The sequence below is a fragment of the Alexandromys fortis genome, unplaced genomic scaffold (assembly GCF_014885135.2).
Source record: "Alexandromys fortis isolate MF-2015 unplaced genomic scaffold, M_Fortis_MF-2015_v1.1 scaffold_52, whole genome shotgun sequence".
Taxonomy (NCBI): domain Eukaryota; kingdom Metazoa; phylum Chordata; class Mammalia; order Rodentia; family Cricetidae; genus Alexandromys; species Alexandromys fortis.
This window is the reverse complement of record NW_026067929.1, coordinates 9,925,255-9,939,925: the sequence shown is the minus strand read 5'-3', so window position 1 is coordinate 9,939,925 and position 14,671 is coordinate 9,925,255. Positions and strand designations below refer to the sequence as shown.

General features: G+C 40.1%; 1 protein-coding gene across 1 annotated transcript in view; it reads left to right on the top strand.

Moving 5' to 3' along the window:
* The window catches only part of Tmem236 (transmembrane protein 236), a 48,206-nt gene extending 38,718 nt beyond the window's left edge, over positions 1–9,488 (top strand). Inside the window, exon 4 of the mRNA XM_050144761.1 lies at positions 6,187–9,488. Coding sequence (XP_050000718.1) covers positions 6,187–6,752 — 566 coding nt within the window. The 3' untranslated portion in view covers positions 6,753–9,488. The remainder of the gene's footprint in view (positions 1–6,186) is intronic.
* Positions 9,489–14,671: the final 5,183 nt, after the last annotated feature.

Sequence of the window (14,671 nt, the reverse complement as noted above, 5' to 3'; positions counted from 1 at the left end):
GCTTCGACTACAGGAGACTCAGCGTCATTACTGTGAAGTTTATTTCCATGCCATTTGCTTCATTATTGTCTAAAGTCTAACTTAGGCCTGGTGCAGAGATTTTGTTTATCTGGTTGCCCTTTTTACTTTTTGAGACAAAATCTTGCAGCATAGATTTGCATTGCTTTTACGTTGCTACATTGCTTTGCAGACTGCCCTTGAATTCATGGTGATCCTCCTGCCTCAAACTCCTAAGTGTTAGGATTATGAGTGTCCACACCATGCCCAGCTGTTATGTGGTTCTCTAACATTTGTTTGATCAGAAGAGGCAGTTGGGTGTCTAATTTGTGACTTTTACTATCCACTCCATTCCTGGTATTTTAAGTTCCCTTCTCCATGCTCCTCCCTATCCCTTTCTTCATTCTGTGTACACAATGTATTGCCTTCTTTTCTTTGCAAGAGGAATACATATCACCTAAAAGTGCTTCACTACCATTTTTCTCTGGTGTATCTTATTTTGTCCACAAAAGCCTTCACAGACATCAGGGGAGTAAGTGAGAAGCAGAAACAAATCAATACAAGTAAATGGTAAAGTAAAGCAGGCAAAAATTACACCTGAAATGTTTCCCCGCTATCAAAATAATGCTGTTTAATTGTTCACTTAGTGCAGCGAAGACAGAAAGCTATTTCAGCCTCTAACACAAATTCACTATGGTTTTCAATATGTTCAGGGCACCTTGAGCCTCCCAGGGAATGAGTATATTGTATTCTCTAAACTTCATTTTGCTCATACACATAAAGCTTTGCCCAAACAGAACCAATAATTACAGCAAGAAAAGGAATGTCAGCTTTAAGAAGACATTTAAGCTGTGTTAACATGGGAAGGATGTTAGTCCTGGGGCCAGATGTGAACTCACGGTGTTTCTGTTCTTGGTAGGCCACTGCTCCTCTGCTCCAATGGCCCAGATGTTTCTTGGCCTCTTCACCCCTCTTTTACCCCTCTGGGAGACAGAGAGCTCTACTTCATAGTTTGAGCCAGTCACCCTGGAAATCAGGATGACACCTCCAAGTCTAAACTAGTCTCCACTGAGCTGGCATGGCATGTGGTGTTTCCAGACCCAATTTCACCAAATACACACAGACTCCTAGTATCTCTTCAAAACCAAACGCTAGCTGAGAACTCGCTGTTCTGGCAACAGCTCTTCTGAGATAGCACAACTCTCAGTGACCATTTATGATGGGTTAATGTATCACTTCTTACAGTGCCACTTCCTGGCCTTGAAACAAGCTGAGTTTGCAATCGTTTGTCAAGCTGGCAATGTGCACGGTGTTCTTAATGTTGGCAAAAGAATTTTTGTTTTTCTTTTTATTGATGTGCTGCAATCCTATTCAGCTCATAGATATCCCCTTGGCTTTCTCTGTCCTCTCTTCTCCTCTCCCGCTGGTCCCCTCCATCCTCTCAAATAGGGACCCCCTTCTGCTTTTTTGTAATATATATCCCAGTACTTTTGTTTTGCACCTCCCTTTCTTTGTACAACTTTCAAGATTTAGTTGTTCATACAAACAACTTTGTCTTCTAAGTGGAGCAAAGGAGAATTCTCTATGCCATTGCATACTCTAAGAAATAAAATTTCTCTTGACTTCTTTCACATATATACATATGTGTGTGTGTGTGTGTGTGTGTGTGTGTGTGTGTTATGTGAAAAATAAAAACTTTTTTAGGGGGAGATATAGCATCCTTATCTATTCACCTCAGATAAGGAGCCCACAACAGAACAAAGTACAGAGACCACTGAAGTCCAACTTGGTGAACCAATGAATTTAACTGGGGTTACTTACAGGAATATGGTTGAGTGGTTACTTACAGAAGCAGAAATGACTCAAAGACAGCTGTGTCACCAAAGCCCAACCCAGTATGGGTAACAGCTCACAAAAGTTGGGAACCTGGAGCTTGCACAGCCTCCAGGCAGCTCAACAGTTTGGAAGAGTGTCTTTCCTGGGTGCCTCAATTGGTCTAAATCTCTTCCAGGTAGTTGGTCTGACTACAGAGTCTTCTTTGCAACTCAGCTTCCTTAGTCTGAGAGGGACTCTCAACTTTGTTTCCTCCGGCAGGGAGCGGCCTAGTGAATCTGGTCAGCTTCAGGGACTTCCTAAAGCTGTTTTGAGTTCTTTGCCTCCCTGCTTAAAGAGATTCCCTATAGGAGGGACTGTTTCAATCATGGAGAAAACTGTTACTCAGCAGTGTATACATAGAGAGCTCAGAGGTCAACCTGAGCTCCCTGTGTTTTTGAAACAAGATTCTCCACAGGTTTGGTCCTTGATAATTTTGATAGGCTGGCTGCCCATTAAATCCTTGCTGCCTATCTCCATTTATCCACATCCAGAAATTTTTTTTTAGAAAATATGACTTCTGGGACCAAACCTAGGTTGGCATGCTTTCACAGCAAGTACTCCACCAGCTGAGCTATCTCTTCAACAGTCTACTGAATTCTTTAAAAGTTAGTGAAATATAGAAGTGAACATTTGAGTTTAAAGAGAGAATTTTACAGATTTTAAAGCAGTAATAAATTATGGAATGTCACATTTTCTTAGTATTGTTTGTGAAATGCTATCTATTCAGACACTGTGGCTTCAAATTTGGGTAAAGAGGTACCCAGGGGTTACAGACAAGTACTAGATCCACGTTCTTAAGGATCCCTAGCATGAAAGCAGAAAACCAGGCACTGGGGTGCTGAGGTATGTACAGAGAGGGGTATGGAGAAGGACAGATATGAAGCTTATGACCAAGCAGTCTTAGCAAACCTTAGTGAGCTCCAGGTTCAGTGAGAGACCTTTTCTTAAAAAACAAAACAAAAAAAAACTAGCTAAATAAAAACAACTGGTAGCAATAATAAGTAAAGTTTTTAGAAATATGTTACTAAGGCTGGACTTCAATAACATGAAAACTGATCATAAAATTGGGATAACCAGAGTACACAACATGCACAGGAAAAACGGTAAGACGTGGGAATTAGTTGTTTACCTTTTATGAACAAAAAAATCAAAGAGAGGGAACAAACGTCAGGTTAGGTGGGAAGCACGGTACGGGGAGATCTGGGAGGAGTTTGAGAAAATGAAAGAATGTAGTCAAGATAAATTGTCTGAAAAATTTTTAACTAAAAATTTTAAAAAAGAATGTGGGAAACACTGATCTATGAGCATAACCAAATGTCTTTAGGAGTTATTTTGTTGCTACTTCTTTTCTCCAGAACAGTAGAATTTGGTTTTACCCTAAGTTCCTGGACTATTTACTCTCTGGTTCTTGGTCACCAAAGCTGTTGCTCAGCCACAGAGACTACAAAGATCTTTATCCAGATATTATGCAGAGAGCGAGAGACCTTGGAACACTCAGCCCTAAATGGGAAGTCTTCATCTAATCCCTACCTGCAGAGTTCAGGGAACCCCCCAGAAGACAAGGCTGAAAAAGTATAAGAGTCAGAGGTGATGGAGGACACCAGAACAACAAGACAGAACTCATGTGAACTCACAGAGACCAAAGGAACATGCACAGGGCCTGCATGAGTGTGCACCAGACCCTCTGTGTATATATTATGGTTTCCAGTTCGGTGTTTCTGGTGTTTTTGTGGGATCCCTGAGTGTGTCTCTAGTTCTTTTGCCTTCTCCCAACCTTTTTTCCTTCTGTTTGTCTTGTCCAATCCAATGTATTAGTTTTTGTTTTATTTTATCATTCTATATTTTGTTATTATCTTGGAAAATCCTGGGTTTTTTTTTCTAATGAGAGACAGAAAGGGAGTAGATCTGAATGGAGAAGTAGGGAGGAACTGGGAGGAATAGAAGGAGAGGAAACTGTAATAAAGATATATTATGTAAGGAAAAAGTCTATTTTTAACAAAGGAAAATATTACATTTTATTTTAAAAAAAAGAGAGAGAGAAAGTGAACAATCGTGGAAGGCCCGTAAAGTTGACCTCTGGCTTCTAAATGTAAAAAACACACACACACACACACGCACGCGCACATACACACATGCACATACTACACCCAATCATATACACATATAAACAAAAGAGAAAAAAATTTAATCTTTGTAGTTTATAAAAATACTTAGTTTGAAAAATCACAGAGGTTTATTGAATACCTAATAAATACTCTTAACTTAGTAACTAAGTGTCTTTTTCATGAATCAAAACTTACTTCTCTCACAATGTTTTCACGTTGAGTCCAACAAGTTTTTCTTGACATCAACCATCATCCCTTTGACTTTCAGTTCTTCCTCCCTAACACTCCCTTTACCTTCTGTATTCTGAGGCAGCAGGACCTCTCAGGATGTTTGTTTTCCCAGTAAACTGTGCCAGGCTGATAAAATCTTAGCAACAACAACAACAACAAAATGATGTTTAAGTGGATGGGTGTTTGGCAAATGGTGTGCTATAGGGCTCAGGAGGTAGCTCAGCCAGTGATGGGCTTGCAAGCATGCATGAGTTCCTGACTCAGTCCCCAGAACCCACATACAGTCTGGACATGGGGATAGAGAGATGGATTAAGAGGTGAGAGCAATGGCTGCTCTTCCAGAGAACAGAGCTTTGACTCTTAGCACCTACATGGTGGCTCACAACCACCTGTAACTCCAGTTATAAGAGGTCTAATGTCCTCTTCTGGCCTCTGTAGGCACCAGACACATGTGTGGTGGAGACACACATGTAGACAACATACCCATGCAAATAAAATAAAAAACAACTCTCAAAGAAATGTAAAAATTTTGGCTATTGTAAGTACTTGTAAGCCTAACATTGGTGAGGTGGGGACAGGTAGATTTTCTTGGTATTTCTGCCTATACAGTCCAACCCTGTTCTCAGCGAGAGATCTAGTAACATAAACCAAGGTGGGCATCACTGGAGGAACAACACTCAGAGTTAACTGCTCCCATCCACATACATACATCTTTGCACACACACATTCATCTGCACACACACACACACACACACACACAGTGTGACAGTGATCAGGTATCTTCCCATTCATCTGACAGGTATATGGATTAGCATACAGTCTCATTATTCAAACATGATGGTTCAGCCGACCAGTCCTGTCGGCTGCTTCTTAAACTCCTGGGGAAGAACAGTTGAATTATTTTCATGATTCTCTGTGGGTCAAACAGATTCCTTCTTAGTACTGAACCCTGCTAGGGAATTAAAGTTCAGTCAGTTCCTGAGAGCCTGTTTCATCTTACAGAGTGAAGCTTGTCAGTTCACTTGATTTTCCTACTTATCTCTTATAATTAGTTCACACTGTCTTGCTTCTACATTGACAATAGCAGCCACGATGTTAAAAGTCTGTCATTTGGAGTTGAGCAATTCAGACAGAGGGCTCCACCTCTGCCACTGAGTTTGAATTTGAGCATCATTTAGCCTCATGGGCTTCAGATGCTAGATCTGTAAAACTGACTGATAGTCATTTCTTCATTTGTTTCAAGGAGCCAATAACTAATCAGTTATGCCCTTCTGTCAAAATGTGAATATAACTTAGGTTCCATATCCAGAAAAAAAAATGCCACAGTGCCAAGAATCTCTGATATTTTTTTAGTATGTCACTCAGTTATTATTTTTCCCATGTCAAAACTTTAGACTTCTAAGGATTAAAATTTAAAGATTTGTTTTCATTACGTGTCCGTATCTGTGTAGATGGATGTGCATGTGTGGATGCAGTTACACACTGAGGATGGAGGACTGGAGGCTCCCTTGAGATGCAGGTGCTGATATGGTGAACCACCAGACATGGGTGCTGGGAACCAAACTCAGGTTCCTTGGATCCTCTGGAGGAATGGGACAAATCATCTCTGCTATGCAGGCATGCTTTTGCCAAGATGGGCATTTGGAGGACAGAGAACTTTCGGTAGACAATTCTGGGCATTGAACTTAGGTCATCAATGTTGCCTGACAAGGGATTTTATTAACTGATCAATATTGCCTTAGCTGTCTGTCTTCTATCAATCATTTATCACCTATCTATCTCCTACATCGTCTTTTTTTGAGACAGGGTCTTGCTATGTACCCTAGATTAGCCTACATTTTGCCATCCTCCAACCTCCATGTCCTCCTTCCCATACTGGGATTATAGGGTTGCCATCAAACTCCGTCTAGTAACAAATAAATCAAACATTTTTAGAGTAAAGAGGTACTTAAAATGCAAATTAATCAATGTTTTTCAGGTTATGAAGACGAAAACATCTATGTAACATCTTTGCAGCAGATAAAAACCGTGGCAGAACAGGTGAAACGTGATGAGAATCCTGTACCTGCCCAGACAGCCAAGCCTACCATGATGTCCCTACCTCACAACAACACGGATGCACTGGCGGGGCCCATAGAGCCCTACTTTGACTCTGGATTCCGGAGAACAATGTCTCACAGAGATGTCCGGGCTGAGCTGTTTCTGAGAAGCTTCCTCACATGGTCAGACACTATAGAAATGATGCGTGTGGCTGGGCTCCCAGAGGTGTACAGCTCGGGCTGGGTGTACCCGGTCTACATATTCAGTTTTATATCTCTCCTTCGAATGGTCTTCACACCTAAGAACCCTCTTCTCGGCTTCCTGGGGGTCCTGCTGCAGGATTTTCCCTTTATTTTCCTTAGACTCAGCTTAATCGTTACCCTGGGGACGATCACGCCAGTACTGGGCCTTTGTAAAAACATCCTAGTGACTATCTCCTATATCTACTTCAATCATTTAACCAAGCTCAGGCCTTTCTCAGCCTTTGAAACCTCTCCATTTTAAGCAGCCAATGTTAAGAGTCAGCCCTCTTGATTGTAAAGTCTTTCCAGGTATAAGCTGTTGCACCATATAGAATTAACCACTTCCAAACCCTAAATACATCTAAATGGTGCTACATTGAAACAAAATCATAATCTTCCCAATTGCCTCTTCCGGGCTTCTAGAAACCTTAGTCGTTGATTTTAGTCATGTCTGTTCCACTTTTTGCTAGAAATAACTCTCAATAAAGCCTTTTTAAGTGGTGGGAACCGTGAGCTAGCTTAAGAATGAGATTTTTATCACATGTACATTGAAGAACATTTCATGGCTTAATATGGCTTAATTAACTGAAATTATTGAAAAACATAGCCTGAAGATATTGAATAGACTTTAGAGTTTGCTTGAAAATCTGAAAACTGTAGCTTTAGGGTCTCCTTCAAAACATTCAATTACTCCCACTGCCCCCCATGTGTGTGTGCGTGTTTTGTTTTCAGCAGTGAGGACTGAACCAGGGCCCTGGGCACACTATTTTAGCACTCTACCAATGAGCTGCATCCTTAGTCTTAGAAATACATTATTTTTTTGCCCTACTACAGTGACCTCTATTCAACTCATTGTGTAAAAAAGCAAAAAAAAAAAAAAAAAAAAAAAAAAAAAAAAAAAAAAAAAAAAAAAAAAAAAAAAAAACCAAAAACACAGAAAACAGGGGACTTCAGCTGATGCCAGCATAGCAGGGCTTCATTAACGCCTCTCAGGCTGGTATGCAGGGCAGTGCTTCCGTGTTGAGTGTAATGGAGACAAGGTGCACTGTGATTCCTAGATAAAGTTTATAATGGAAACCATAAAGCAAAGACAAAGTGTAAACAGGTAATATTTATGGAATTTGATGCCGTCATAAAAAAAATATCCAGTACAAGCCATATTGAAAACGATAGCTTGAACTTAGTGCGTTGGTAAAGGCATGTTATCTTGCACTAGGTCATGAATATCTTTGTGCTTTATGATCATGATACAGTCATGAGCTCTGCACATGCTCTGCTGGCACAGATGTTGCAGCCACAGCAGAGGGTCTCAGTTACGAGAGGGTTGTAAGAGGGTTATGTGTGCAGGGCAATGACTCACGTCACCAGCTCCTTCTTGATCCATGGAAACAAGAAGCTTATGAATACATGGAGAATCTGAGTGTTCCTGGCCTCTGCACTGAGGTCCATGGGCACTTTCTCCAGTGTCTCATGGTTATCACACTGCAGAACAAGTCTACGTGTAATTATTAAGACTTGCTTGCTCTCTCTGTCATTTGGGGCTGGTTCCTTGAGTGCTATCCTTGAATAGATGAACACAATATAAATACTTCTGTAACAGTGTTGAGTGATTGGAGGATTTGGAACAATCTTAACACAGTGTTTGGTAAATAATAACACCTTAGTGGATGCTAAGACATATTCCTGCCCACCCTCTTGATGGAGGTGGGTCTTGTATCTTATCAGTTGCTTTCATTGGTTAACTAATAAAGAAACTGCCTTGGCCCTCATAGGACAGAAAATTAGGTAGGCAGGGTAGACAGAACAGAATGCTGGGAGAAAGAAGCTGAGTCAGGGAGTCGCCATGATTCTCCCACTCCAGACAGACACAGGTTAAGATCTTTCCTGGTAAGCCACACCTCGTGGGCTACACAGATTATTAGAAATGGGTTAGATTAATATGTAAGAGCTTGCCAATAAGAGGCTGGAACTAATGGGCCAGGCAATGTTTAAAAGAATACAGTTTCCGTGTAATTATTTCGGGGCATAAGCTAGCCATGTGGGCGGCCGGGTGCCGGGGACTCAGCCCTGCCACTCCTAACACAACACCCTCTGGGAATAATAGTTTATACCTAGCGTTTGGGAGACATAACATGTAAGATCTTCAGGTTACCCCGACTACTAGTTCTTTTTAATCAGTTACTCTTGTAGTCAGTTGTGAATGATCTGTTAAATATTTAGATGGAAGTGAGGGTGAGAATTCATTCTTCCATTTGGACAGAACTTTTATGAGTTTTCAAATAACCCAGACTATACTACTTTGTTCCTTTCTTTTATTTTCATGTTTTATTTTGGAGTCAGGGTCTCAGTACATAGCCCAGACTGTTCTGAACTCACTGTGTAGCTCAGCTTATAGGAACTCTCCTCACCCTCCTGCCTCCACCTCCCCAATGCTAGAATTACAAGTATGTGCCATCCACCCATCACAGGGTCTTTTTATTTTGCATTGCTGAGGGTTAAACATGGCCTCTCAAGCTTCCCAGTACCATATAATAAGCCATCGGTCACTAAGCCAAACCCCTAGACTGCACTTTTTGTTTTTGAAAGCATTTGATTATATATTTACTTTTCTTGGTTCCTCCTTAACTTGTCACACTTGTAAGAGAAAGCCCGAGGGCGACATAGTTAGCCACACCTCTATCTCCACCAATATATCTAACATAAAATGCATACTGTATATATTTTAAAAGTAAGAAAGGCCTATAACCAAGTGACTAATTTACAATATCCATAAATGTGAAACTCATTATATCAATGTATATATCTTTAATTTGTAAAAATACAGTGAATGGCACTCAGTATACTCTGAAGTATTCCATGAGCTTAACCTGCATTTTGTATCTGACATCAGAACATGAATACGCCTGATATCTGGGGGTGTGGGCAATCCTTGATACAGATAATGAAGGCATGTACAACAGATCATGTAAGGCAGGAAAAGCCTTGAATCTCTAACCTAACTGAGTGTATAGATGTTTATAAAATTCAATGGTATTTAAGAAACATTACAAGAGATTATGCTAATATATTATTGATAGTTCTACACTATGTAATTAAAATCTATATTACTAAATGATATTGTAATTTTCATAGCTTTTATAGTTGTTGGTATTAAGGTTTTGTGTCCTAATAAAAAGCTTAATTTCTGCTGTCAGGTGTGAATGCCAGATCTGTACTAGATCATATAGTATTTTACTCCAGATAAAACCTGGGGCTGCATGACAATTATGCCTTCATCAAATGTCAACTCCATATAAGCTTAGTTGTTGAGACACATAAAAATGCATCTACAACTCAACTAATGCCATCTAACTGTTTTTATAAAGATGTATTTTTTTGGTGCCTTTTCTTTCTGTAAGTTGATATTTACATTTACAGTGTGTTAATATTACAACCTGAGCTGTCCAGTAAGCACTCTACTCACTGAGTGGCCTTTACCCTAAGGCGCAAGCATGGAAAGAGGGAAGAAGCATCTTGCTGTGTGGGGGACACGGGCTGTGTGCAGACACTTGCTGTGTGTGCAGACAGGGGCTGTGCAAGACACTTGCTATGTGGAGGACACAGGCTATGCAAGACACTCACTGTGTGCTGACACAGGCTGTATGCAGACACTTGCTATGTGCAGAAACGGGCTGTGCAGAGACTTGCTGTGCGCTGACATGGGTTGTAAAAAGGACATTTGCTGTGTGCTGACATGGACTATACAGAGACACTTGCTCTGTGCGGGACATGGGTTGTCCAGAGACACTTTGTGCAAGGGGGACATGGGCTGTGTGAGACACTTGCTATGTGGAGGACACAGGCTGTTCGAGACATTTGCTGTGTGTGCAGACACAGGTTGTGTGGAACAAGACTTGTTAGTGAATGCCCCAACAGCTTTTTCTTCCTTATAAACATTAATAGTATGTTGAATTGGATCTAAAAAAAAAAAAAAAACAAAAAACAAAAACCCAAGAACTTATGCCTAGTTCCCTATGCTCTTAGAGAAAACAACAATTAATAAAAAAAGAAAAAGTGTAATTCATGGAACAAAAGTGTTTTTTAAACCATTTTTAATCTTTAAATTTTTGTTATTTATTTATTTATAGACAGGATCTAACTGTGTATGGCTTTCCTGGGACTTGTTACATAGTACAGGCTGTCCTCAAACCGGCATTGATCCTTCCGCCTCTGTCTCACCAGTACTAGGAAGGCTGCAGGTGTATGCCATTATGCCCGGTTCTTTTTACCTTTTAATTAAAATCCTATGACTAAGCGACTCTTTTGTTGTGAGGTTTGCTTCATTATAGGAGGGTGTGTTTACTTGTCCTTCAGCTTCCTGGCAGTCTGCTTCCCACCCCTCTTTTCAGCTGTGTAGTCACGTGGTCCAAACAGGGAGGCAGCAAAGTCAGGATGGGAGGAGGTGGAGAAACAAAGGCATAGACACGTGAGCACACAGGGACAAGTCCGGCCACCCTCTGAAAATACTCCAGGACCATACAGAAGGCCTCAGTTCATGAACCTGACATCCCACTCCTGTGTGTATGCGTCATGTCAGCCACGTGTGGTGGTCTTGACCTAACAGACAGCTCCCTTTCACACCAAGCCTGGCTCAGTTCCTTTGGAAGTGAAACCAGAGCACTTGTGAGTAATAATCCTAGGAATTTTCTAGACCAATAAAGATTGACTAATTATAATAGCTTATGGGTATATTACTATGTCCGTCTTAAACATTTTCGTTTTTGTTATGTGTATGTGTTTATCATATTGATGCAGAATGACATGCCATGTGCATGAAGATGCGAGGACAACTTTCAGCAGTTCGTTCTCTCCTTCCATGTTGTGGGTCCTGGGAAATGAACCCAGATCGTCAACTTAGTGGCCAGCATTATCACCTGATGGGCCATTTCTCCAACCCCATTCCTCTGGAGACAATTCTTTTTAGATTTTATTTTTTAATAGTGCACGTGTGTGTCTGAGGGTGTCTGTGTGTTTATGTCCCCCCACACACGTGTGAGTGCAGTTGCCAGAGGGTTCCAGAAGAGGGTATTAGATTCCCTGCTGCAGAATTACACGTGGTTGTAAGCTGCTGCCGGACAAGGCACTGGGACCTGAACACAGGTCCTCTGCAAGGGCCGTCTGCACTCTTAACTACTGAGCCATCTCTTCAGCCCCAGTTCTGAAGATAATATTCTGAAAATTTTATTAGCTCACTCATTCAACTAGTTTGAAAATCTATCATAGGCAGGTGAAACGTTTGTGGTTTGTGTGAACAAATAATCCACATGATCTGGAAAACTACGTCAAAAAGTAGTTTAGCCTTACATCACAAATTAAATAACATTAATTTAGGGATAATGTTTACTATGCATTTATATGAAGCTGGCATTTATACTTATATGAGTTTTAATTTTCTAAATTGTGCTTTTATAAAACTCATAATTTTCTTTATATTGAGTTGGGAATATTAATGGATGGTTTTCAGAAATACCTTCTTTTTCAGCACTTGTATTTATTTATTTATTTATTTATTTATTTATTTATTTATTTATTTATTTATTTATTTATTTTAGACAAGATCTTACTATGTAGCCTATGCTGACCTTAAACGCATGATCTTCTTGACTCAGCATTTTCTATGCTGGGTGATTGCTGGCTTAGATATCACCACACTTCGCTTATTACTATTTTTACAAGTTCATTTTAGATGTTATAAAGCATCTGTACTATAGGGCATGTGAATGGATAAAATCTATATTCAAATCTTTAAAAATTACAGATAGAGTTATGATGTGGGATTCCCCTCTGTATGCTGTGAATAAAGCATTGGTGAATAAAGAAACTGGCTTGGCCTGATAGGGTAGAACAGAGCTACGCTGGGAAAACTAGGCTGAATGCTGGGAGAAGGAAGGCGAGTTTAGAGAGAAGCCACGTAGCCCTGCTGGAGCCAGATGGAACTTTACCCAGTAAGCCATAGCCACGGGCAATACACAGATTACTAAAAATGGTTAAATTAATATGTAAGAGCTAGCCAATAAGAACCTAGAGCTAATGTGCCAAGCAGTGATTTAATTGATATAGTATCTGTGTAATTATTTTGGGGCTGAGCAGCCGGGAACCAACAAGTGTCTTCCTTGCAACAGAGTTACACATTTGCTCAGTGTCTAAGTAATAATCCAGGATTTTTGTGTCTCAACATCCCACATATAAAAATCAAATGTCACTTTTAGATTAAAAATACATTCTGCAGCTGATTCTTAATATTTCATATATTTCACATATATTTCATAGTTAAATAGCCTTCTAATTACATTACTTTGTATCGCATTCCTGAGGTAGGAAGACCTAATTTAAATGTGGGCAGCACCATTCCATTGGTTGGGGTCCCAGGCTACATTATAAGGTCTCTTATAAATAAGAGAGAGGACACCAGTGTTTATCTCTTTCTGCTTCCCGACTGCAGAAGCAATGTGACCAGGTACTTCATGCTCCTGCAGTCATGGCTTCTCCATCATGCTGGACTGCACCATCGAACTGTGAGCTGAAATTAGCTCTTCTTCCTTAAGTGCTTTGTCAGGTATTTTGCCACAAGGATGAGAAGAGCAACTAAGACAAGCGCCTGCCCTTCCAAGCAGCTGGAACCTATCAACATAAAGGCAGGACCCATCGCTGTATAAGGGCTTTGTCTCTCTGTCTTCAAATGCTCACATGGCCATTAGCATCTCAGACAATAAAGCATTTTAACATGAAGGTGTGTGTGTTTTACAGACACAATGCTATTACGCACTTGATGACATATATTCTGCAGTCATGATTCCTGCATACGGGAAAATTAGCAGTCATTTTGTTGTTAAGGTTTGGGAATGAATATCATTCTGCTTAATACATGGCTGAATCAGGTTACCAAAGAATTTGTTGAGCTAATTTTCTGGAAGCCATTTCAAAGCAAAGCAGACACCAACTTCACTTTATGTGGAATCCAGTGGGTGTGAGGTGGTTGGTGCTTGAGAAGGTCTGGGAGGAAATGAAAGTTTAGCAATTACCTTGCCAATTACAAACGAGGATTTCCTTCCTTCCTTCCTTCCTTCCTTCCTTTCTTTCTTTCTTTCTTTCTTTCTTTCTTTCTTTCTTTCTTTCTTTCTTTTTCTTTCTCTCTTTTAATTTTGAGTCAGGGTCTCACTATGTAGATGTAGCCCAAGACAGTCTTAAACTTATCATCCTCCTGTTTCTGCTTTCCAACTGCTCTGATTGCAGACAGTTGTCATTGTGTCCAGCTCACTCATCTGATAGTGTCCTTTGACCACCAAAATTTTAATTTAGAGAAAGTTGTCTATTTTTTTCTAGGTGTCACAACCAATAAATCATTATCAAATCCATTGTCATAAGGATTTTACCTGATTCTTTCTTGTGAGGGTTCTTGTGTGCAGGACTTTGTTTCATGTGGGGTTTTCTCTGTAAGTATTAACCCAACTGTCATTCTACATGGGGGTATCTAGTTTTCCAAGCATTTCCTGTTGAACACACAATTGCTTCCTCATTAAATGGTGTTGGCATCTTTTCAAAAGTCAACTGACCACACATGTTGGAAATTTTTATATAGGCTCTGTGTTGTATTCCACTGCCCTATGAATCTATCTTAGGTCAGTCCCACCCTGTTAATATTACTGAATTATAGTTTTGCAGTAAATTTAAAGTATGAGTCCTCTAATTTCTTTCAAAATTGTTTTGGCTGTGTGTAATCTTTTTTTTTTTAAATATTTATTTATTATGTATACAATATTCTGTATGTGTGTATCCCTGAAGGCCAGAAGAGGGCACCAGACCTCTTTACAGATGGTTGTGAGCCACCATGTGGTTGCTGGGAATTGAACTCCGGACCTTTGGAAGAGCAAGCAACACTCTTAACCACTGAGCCATATCTCCAGCTCCCTGTGGGTAATCTTTTAAGAGTCCATGTAGATTTTAGGATAGGGCTTCCTATATTTGAGTAAAACACTGTCGGGATTTTGATGAGGATTGCCTGAATCTGATTACCTCTTCAAGTACTCCCATCCTCTTCACAGTATTTAGTCTTCCATTCCATGGTCTTGGGCCATCTTTCTATTTACTTAGTTCTTTAATTTCTTTCAGCTAGGTCTTATATTTTTCAGGATGATTTTTTTT